At 36.8% G+C, this 8,799-nt stretch overlaps 1 protein-coding gene across 1 annotated transcript; it reads left to right on the top strand.

Annotated features, from left to right (window-relative positions):
* The first annotated feature begins 5,664 nt into the window (after positions 1 to 5,664).
* Positions 5,665 to 8,243, top strand: LOC104249119 (uncharacterized). The gene is made up of 5 exons (XM_009805496.2): positions 5,665 to 5,822; positions 6,052 to 6,276; positions 6,998 to 7,230; positions 7,533 to 7,687; positions 8,014 to 8,243. The coding sequence occupies exons 1-5, from the start codon at positions 5,671 to 5,673 to the stop codon at positions 8,077 to 8,079; spliced, it is 831 nt and encodes a 276-aa protein (XP_009803798.2). The 5' UTR covers positions 5,665 to 5,670; the 3' UTR covers positions 8,080 to 8,243.
* Positions 8,244 to 8,799: the final 556 nt, after the last annotated feature.

Below are 8,799 nucleotides of genomic sequence, written 5' to 3' on the forward strand. Positions count from 1 at the left end.
AATTGCTGAAGAAACTTCTAGAGCAACGACATGGAAGAAGCTGGAAGATCTGTATTCTAAGAAATCGCTGACAAACCGTCTCTAACTGAAAAAGAGATTATACAATCTCCGTATGAATGAAGGTACACCCGTTAAAACTCACCTTGATGAGTTTGATTCAATTATAATGGACCTGAAGAACGTGGATATCAAAATTGAGAGCGAGGATCAAGCCTTGATTGTGTTATGTTCTTTACCACCGTCTTATGATACTTTTGCTGATACGCTGTTATATGGGAAAGACAATATTTCATTGGAAGATGTTAGTAATGCGCTAAAATCTAAAGAGTTGAAAAAGAGCTTTCTAGACAGCAGAATTGAGGGCGAGAACCTTGTGAGTAGAGGAAGAACACAACAAAAAGACTTTAACAGGAAAAAGTCCACCGCCAGATCGAAGTCTAGAGCAACGAAGCATAATTGTTATGAGTGGGGGAGTAAGGTCAATACAAGAGAGATTGTCCCAAGCTAAAAGAGAAAAGAGGGAAGGAGGAAATAGAGAGCAATACTTCTGATGATTGTGACTATGTAGGGGAAGTCTGTGATGTGTGTTCTAGTCATGGGCAAAATTCTTGGGTTCTTGATTCTTGTGCTACTTTCTACATGTGTCCACACAAGAATTAGTTTGCAACTTACAAGCAAATGAGTGAGATTGTCTACATGGGAGATGATAATCCATTACCAGTAGAGGGGATTGGTAACATTAGTTTGGGAACGTTCTATGGAATTGTCAGAAACATTGAGTGTTGGCATATTCCTCTGATAAAGAAAAATTTGATTTCTCTTTCGACATTAGATGATCAAGGGTGTAAGTTTCACTCCGAAAATAGAATACTTAAAGTGTGTAAAGGCTCTATGGTACTCATGAAGAGTAAACTGCATTCTAAATAGTATCATCTTCAGACCAGTATAGTTGAAGAGGAAAGTGTTGTAGCTTCTGGGAAAAGTGATATGAATCTGTCTCAGTTGTGGCACTTGCGACTTGGTCATATGAGTGATAAGGGATTGTCTTTGTTGAGTAAGCAGAATTTGTTGAACGGGTACAAAAATCAAGTTTTGTATTTTTGTGAGCATTGTGTGTTTGATAAACAGACAAGGGTAAAGTTCAGCAAGAAGCCGAGCACATGACTAGGGACAAGTTAGATTATATACATTCAGACTTGTGGGGTCCAAACAGAGTTCCCTCCAAGAGTGGTGCCATGTATTTTATGACTTTGATTGATGATTACTCAAGGATGGTGTGGGTGTATTTTCTCAAAATAAAAGATGAGGCATTTCCGACATTTGTTAAATGAAAGACGATGGTTGAGAGGCAGATGAAAGAAAAGTGAAGCGTTTTCGAACTGACAATAGGTTGGAATTTTGCAATTATGAGTTCGCTAAAGAGAGGGCATAGTGAGACACATCACTTGTGTCGGAACAACACAACATAATGGTGTTGCAGAATGTATGAACAGAACGCTTTGTGATAGGGCACGGAGCATGCTTTCACACTCATGTATTGGCAAGGATTTTTGGGCTGAAACAACCAATACAACTTGTTATTTGGTCAACAGATCTCCATCTAACACTATTGAGTTCAAAAGTCCTTTTGAGGTATAGTCCTATTCGCCTGCTGATTATTCAAATTTAAGGATATTTGGTTGTCCTGCTTATGCTCGTGTGAGGGGTGGAAAACTTGAGTCGAGAGCAACGAAGTGCATATTTCTAGGGTATGCAACTGGAGTGAAAGATTATAGGTTGTGGTGCACAGATCAAAATACTCCAGAGCTAATTATCAATAGGGGTGTAACATTCAATGAATCTGCCTCACTGGACAGTCAGAGGGAAAAGGCAATTGCAGAAACAGATCGTGGTGTCAGTGAGCGCATAGAGCTAGAAATTGAATCTCTACTAGCCTAGCCCAGTAATTCTAAAGTAAAGGAAGTGGATGAGGTGCAAAATATTGATCAAAATGATAATATTAATGCACATGTGCAACATCAACCATATAACATTGCAACAAGCAGAGAGAAGAGAGTGATCAATCGACTGCAAAGGTTTGCAAACGAGGTTGATGAGAATCTTCTTGGATATACGAATCCTGTGGGATTTGCTTTGGCAGTTGCCGAAACCGTTAATGAGTTTGAGTGTTATAGCTATCCAGAAGTTATTCCGAGTACAGAACCAACTCGATGAGATTAGTGCTATAACTGAGGAGATTGAGTCTCTTAACAAGTTTAGGCGTTGCCTAGACTTGGTTGATGTGTGTGAAAATGGGTAGAGCCCTTGCGAGGGCTAAGGACAAGGTAGAGAGATGTTGTTCCTCTTGATGAGAATTCAAGCCAAAGGGGAAAATTTGTTATTGGTGGCTTGAATTATTTCCTTGTATTTTTTAGGAAACCCATAATCCCTATAGGTTTGGGAAAACCCATTGTCCTAATAGATTTGGGAAAGGAAAATCTGTTGTCCTTGTCAAATTGGAAAACCTTTCTCTCGTAGGTTTGAGACTATTTGGGATCTATATATAGGGGTTGTAGTTTGAGATTCTATAGATTGTATTGTGTTTTTCTTCTCATTCATAGTGGAAAACTCTCTCTGCTTCTGCCCCGGGGATTAGGCTAAGCCGAACCTCGTTATATCCTTGTGTTGTTTTTTCTTCTCTATTTGCTTTGTGTGTAATTGTGTGTTAGTTAACCCACGATCTTCCGCAACAATTAACGTTCATTACCGAATTATTCTTGCGTTTAGAAGACATTTATGACGAAGCAATGTTATAAATACCGGGAAAAAAGTGCGAAAAATCTATTTTTCATTGCTAGTTGAATTTTGCAATTTTCATTTACGAAATGACGAGGAATTTTGTTTTATATGTCACATAACTAATATCACTTGTCTGAGGATATTATATTACTTGAGCTTGACAAATGGACTCATATGTACCACTTGCTTGCTTTGAAACATACAACTACTGCTATTACGCCCTAGTTCCAAACAAATTGGGGTTGACGATACGAATTCTCATTTCTTCTTTTAAGCTCAACTCATATTATCATTATTACCAAATAAAATAATGTGAAAGTAAAAAAATAATATAAGTATATTTATATAAATATTAGTATTAATATAAATATTAGTATTAATAATGGCACGTGATGATTTAAATATTATTTATACGAAGGAACAATAAAATTTAACCACTGAGAGAAATTTTATGTTTAATAATATAACAATCATCTAAATGCCGAAAAAGATTATTACATAAGCATAATACATGAATTTAAAATAAAGAACATCATCAAAACTTGCACAAATGATCAATTTTGTCATGTTAGTTAGATAATAATGTATTATAGTTTAAAAGTATTTAATATGATGGTATCTTAACGGACACTTCTTTGTGGATTTTGTTTTGTGTATGTTTTCTCCTATTGCTTTGGTTGCTCTACCTTAACCAGAATTCTTGTTGTCGATCTTGATATCCCTCTTGAAGGTGCAACATACAGTTGTTTGTGCAAGAAAATATATTGCAGTATATATAGTCTAATATTTAGGATGTTTGTCCTTGTGCTTTATTTATTATATTTGCAAAACATAAATATACTGAAAATTATTTTCACACAAATTTAAAAGGATATTCCCTAGTTTCGGAAAACGAAAGTTGAATTCAAGGATAAGAATATATGTAGAAGTACATTGACCAGTATCATACTTTTTGCATGTATGACGTTATTGTTAAAATTTCCTCTGGCCCGGTTGCTTTGCCCCTGCTCATTTTACGCATAGCCCCCACGACCTCCTCAAACTCGATGCGTCTACAGTTACCCAAAATCTCGGAGACTCTCAAAATGCCCCAATTCACCTAGCACAATATCCTTGTCCCCTTCTTCATTCAGAAGTTTATGAAAGTAAGTCCGCCATCTCGCTTAATCTGTGCCTCTCCCATCAATACTCTACCGTCCTCGTCTCTGATGTACCTCACTTGGTCCAGATCCCAAGCCTTCCTCACCTTGGCCAGCTGGAATAACTTCTTATCCCCGCCTTTGTCCCCCAATTCCTCGTACAGACGACCAAACGTTGTAGTCTTAGCCTCTGTGACTGCCAACTTCGCCTCCTTCCTAGCTACTTTATACCTCTCTCTGTTCGCTCTCCTCTCTTTCTCTCTTGTGCTCCCTACTAACTTCAAGTACGCAGCCTTCTTCGCTTTCACTTTACCTTGGACCACTTCATTTCACCACCAGTCACCTTTGTGCCCGTTAGAGTAACTCCTCGAGATCCCTAATACCTCTCTCGCCACCTCCCTTATATAGTTCGCCATCGTCGTCCACTTAGCGGCCACGTCACCACTACTCCTCCAAGCTCCCATAGTCGATAACCTCCCCTCCAACTCCTGAGCTTTATCCTTTGTCAAGGCTCCCCACCTGATCCTCGGTTGTCCTCGAATAGACCTCTTCTTCCTCTTTATCATGATACCAACGTCCATCACCAAGAGCCTATGTTGTGTCGCGAGGATCTCCCCCGGGATCACCTTGCAATCCTTACACAACCCTCTATCACACCTCCTGAGGAAGAGGTAGTCAATTTGAGTCTTTGTCCCTGTACTTTGGAATGTAACCAAATGCTCCTCCCTTTTCGGAAAGCTAGAGTTCGCAATCAGCAGCTCAAAAGCTTTAGCGAAATCCAAAAGCGAAGTTCCTCCTCCGTTCCTAATATCTCATTTTGGAGCTTCCATCAATTTACTTATGGCGTACTTTCACTTACGAAAATATGGGGTGTAACAATATATGTGTGTGTGTGTGTGTGTGTGTGTATATATATATATATATATATATGTGTGTGTGTGTGTGTGTGTGTGTAGATGAAACAGAATTATTAGATGAAATCGGTTACAGAAAAATAATTAACTACTTTGCATTTTAAAAAGTGAAAAATTACGGTAGATCATAAATAAAAATATCTATTAAAATTATTATTTAAGGGTCTCCAATTAAACTTTGGCTTTGGGCCTCAAGTATTGTTGAGCCTCCTCTGGTTATAAAGACAAGAATTGTTTTTCTTAGCTCATATATTTTGTCACCATATTTTCACACTCTTGCATTTTTTTAGTTCTTTAATTAGTACTGTTTCAATTTATGTGACACATTTTCCTTATTCATCTGTTCGAAAAAGAATGACACATTTGTATATTTGGAAACAATTTAACTTTAAGTTTTCTATTTACTCTTAATGAGAAGGTTTTACTGCCACACAAATATTTTACCCTCTATGCTTTAAAGACTATGAGTTTCAAAAGTATTTTGTTTTGTCTGTGCCGAGTCAAAATGTGTCTTAATTTGGAATAGACAAGAAAGTAATTTTCGGTCGAAGAATATGACTTGTAACTATCTGTGTTGTGTAATCCTGGTTGAACCTTGCAAAGAAGAACTAGAGAAAGTCTGATCCATTTATACTAATTTACTGTTGACCATGGATAGTCTTTACCTAAAAGAATAACTCGTCTATTTGCTGTTATGGTTTACGTGGATCATTTCTTTATGAACACCATCAACAATCTCTACATAATTTTCACTTTTACCTAGAATGAGAACAAGATAGCTCATATATTTTACAGTGTGGCCTACTATACTGCCCCATTTGATGTTTCCTCCTTTTAGTATGCAGCTACATTCAGAAGCTGGGAAAGGCCAGTTCGAAATTGTCCTGGAATACACAGATTGTCATAGAGCAGCTAATAACTTAATAATTACACATGAAATCATCAAAGGAATTGCAAGGAAACATGGGCTGCTAGCAAGTTTTATGCCAAGGTTCGTAGCAGATTTTACCACAGCATTTTCATGTGCATTTTTCTTTTTACTTGTTTATCTGGATATTTTTTTCATCTTTATTAGATTGAACCCTTATGCTCAGAATCATTAACATATTCTGCGTACACTTGTGCAATTTCTTCCGTTGTTTCTTATCAATGTCATTAGCATTGATAAGATGAAAGGTCAATTCAAGTTATAATTGATGTTTCTTTACTTTACTGTCTAGGTATTATTACGATAATGTCTATCCCTGGTATGTTGAATATTCAAAAGACGATGTTGGCTCTGGATCACATTTGCACATCAGTTTGTCTAAGAATGGGGAAAACGTTTCTATGGCATCTATTGAACCAAATCGGTATGGGATGACCAAGATTGGAGAATCGTTCATGGCTGGGGTGTTAGATCATCTTCGTTCCATATGTTTATTTACAATGCCTATTGAAAACAGGTAAGCATATTCTCTGTTACTCTTAATGTACTGCTTCCTTTAAATATGTTGATCATTGGCATACACTTCTTCTAGAGTGCCAATTGTTCAATATGAGCAGATTTATCTGATAGAAATATCCCGTTGTAGGTTTATTTTCATGCAAGTCATTGAATTTTACTCACTATTGCTAGTCACAAAACTCTCTCTTATCACAATAAGTTACTAAATTCTACCCACTATAACAATAATGTCACATAGTTATTTTTGTCAAATGGTAACTAAACTTTTCCCCACTATATAACAGCAAAGTCACAAAACTTTACCCTTGTAAACGAAGACACCTTGATGGGTAGGTTTGGGTGGTATAGTGGGTAAAAAAATTAATATTTCTTGTTGTTTCTTCTAGGTTCTGTGAAACTATTTTCAAAAAAATTATTATATCCTTCGTGAAGTTTAAAATGTTCCCCCCCCCCCCCCCCCCCAAATATTTCGTCGACTATCAATCCACTGCATTTTAATCCCAAATTAGATGGGATGAGCTGACGACTCTTCCCTTTCCATCTTTCCTTTTTTAATCGTTGTTAGCCCTTAATGTCTCTTGTTTTGCTTGAACTCAGTCTGGTCTATCCAGCAGTAAATCAACAAAATTTTATTTGTGCGATTGGACTTAACTGGGTAGAGATAATTGAAAATTATAGTCTCTTTATTTTAATGAATTTTATATGTTAATTATGTACAGTTATGAGCGCTTAATGCCTAAGTCGTGGAATTCATCATACCTTTGCTGGGGGGTGGAATGCAAAGAGTTAACTATAAGAGCTTGTTGCCCTCCTGGAGCTCCAGATGGCGTAGTAACCAATTTTGAAATTAAAACATTTGATCGATCTGCAAACCCACACCTTGGTCTTGCCTGTATAATTATTGCTGGGATCGACGGCTTGCGCAGAAATTTACCAATTCCAGATCCAGTAGGTAAGCTAGATGATCTTCCAGTAAGTATTGCTCTACCATTATTGCTGTCTTTCGGTACTCAGGATGTATTTGTGTACATGCCTTCTAATTTAAAGCAGACGAGATTTGAAAGCGGAAACCATGTGAATTTATACCTTAGTGTCATTGTATTAATTCTATGCGATCACCAAAACAAGTCTAATTAAATATTTAGCTATCTGAAGCAGGTTATATAAAAGTAGATAACTCATTTTCTCTTTCCATAGGTGAGACATTCGTGCACTTTTTATCTGATATTCAACTTCTGTTTTTGTTTGTAACAGAGCCAGAAGATGATGTCTTCGATCATAATGATGACAATGATGATAACAGAGTACCAGCTTCTCTTAGATGCTCTATAATCCATATATTCTCTGATGAATGGTTTAAAGAAATGTTGGGTGAGAACTTTTTGATCACCAGACGAGGAATTTGCAGCGTACGTCTCAAAGTTTGCTTTCTTCAAGTGTTTGATATAATTTCCCTTTTCACTTAATAACTGGTTATTCTCACAGATTATCAAGCATATATGTACACAAAATTACTAATGTAGCTAACAGCTTAATCTGTACCTTCACAAACGTCATGCCAATATAATACTACTTATTAGCAAAGTGGATTATATTATTACTATGACAATCTGCCACTGCATGAGAAACTGCAGGCATTAAGTTTTCTTTTTCTTTCCTTCTAAGTACTTGGATTACCACCAATTTTGGCAAAAGGGTATTTTATGATTAAGACGTAGCTTTTGCTGTTTTGCAGGATGAAATCGGACACTACATGATGGGTAGAGACGAAAAATACGGGCACTGTGTATTCAATTTTTAGGTTTATCACATGCATCAGAGAGATCAGGATGGTTCATGTTGTTAATTATTATATTTGAACATTCTTTGCTGTGCCCTATTTATCTTGTGCTCATCTTATGCACTTGATCGTAATAATTTGGTTTCTCACTTCCGTTTTACTTTGTATCATTCTTGTTAGATTAAACCGAGGGGCGAGAACAATAAGTTGTGTACCTTTTTATATACAACGAAAGAATCGTTGAACTCACCATCAAAAAGTTGTTCTTAAGTCAAACTTCAATTCACTAGGAAAGGAAGTTTATATCCACAAACAAGTTGTCTTTCCTCTCTTGTGTGTTTTTGATGGAAAAATCACAGAGTATTTGTTCTCTGTTGAAGAAGAAAAGGAAGAAGACGGTTGAAAGAGAAGTTACCAAGTTGTGGAATCTAATTCCTCATAAAGAGAAGTTACCAAGTTGTGGAATCTAATTCCTCATTTAAGCGTACTGCTTCTATGTTGTAGTTTTTTGGTATTGTGACTCCCATCTAACTTCTTTTACTTTTTCTATCTAACCGGGTCGGATCAACCCACATGGAGCAACCCAAACCCAATACTCCAACATCTCCCACTTCGCTCATGGTGGGCTAGACCCAAGCAAGTATCATACTGACAACACAGGTTTTCATAGAGACATAGTTTGTGCGATCTGCGAGTCTCAAGAGCTATAATAATCCAAATCCATTAAGGTTGTACAAAAGT

The sequence above is a fragment of the Nicotiana sylvestris genome, chromosome 11 (assembly GCF_000393655.2).
Source record: "Nicotiana sylvestris chromosome 11, ASM39365v2, whole genome shotgun sequence".
Lineage (NCBI taxonomy): Eukaryota > Viridiplantae > Streptophyta > Magnoliopsida > Solanales > Solanaceae > Nicotiana > Nicotiana sylvestris.

What these genes read in the sequence shown, in the direction of transcription:
- LOC104249119 (XM_009805496.2), top strand. Translation starts at nt 5,671, where the DNA reads ATGCAGCTACATTCAGAAGCTGGGAAAGGCCAGTTCGAAATTGTCCTG. An exon ending in CTAGCAAGTTTTATGCCAAG is followed by an intron (nt 5,823 to 6,051) that starts GTTCGTAGCAGA and finishes TTTACTGTCTAG; the next exon opens with GTATTATTACGATAATGTCT. An exon ending in ACCAATTCCAGATCCAGTAG is followed by an intron (nt 7,231 to 7,532) that starts GTAAGCTAGATG and finishes TGTTTGTAACAG; the next exon opens with AGCCAGAAGATGATGTCTTC.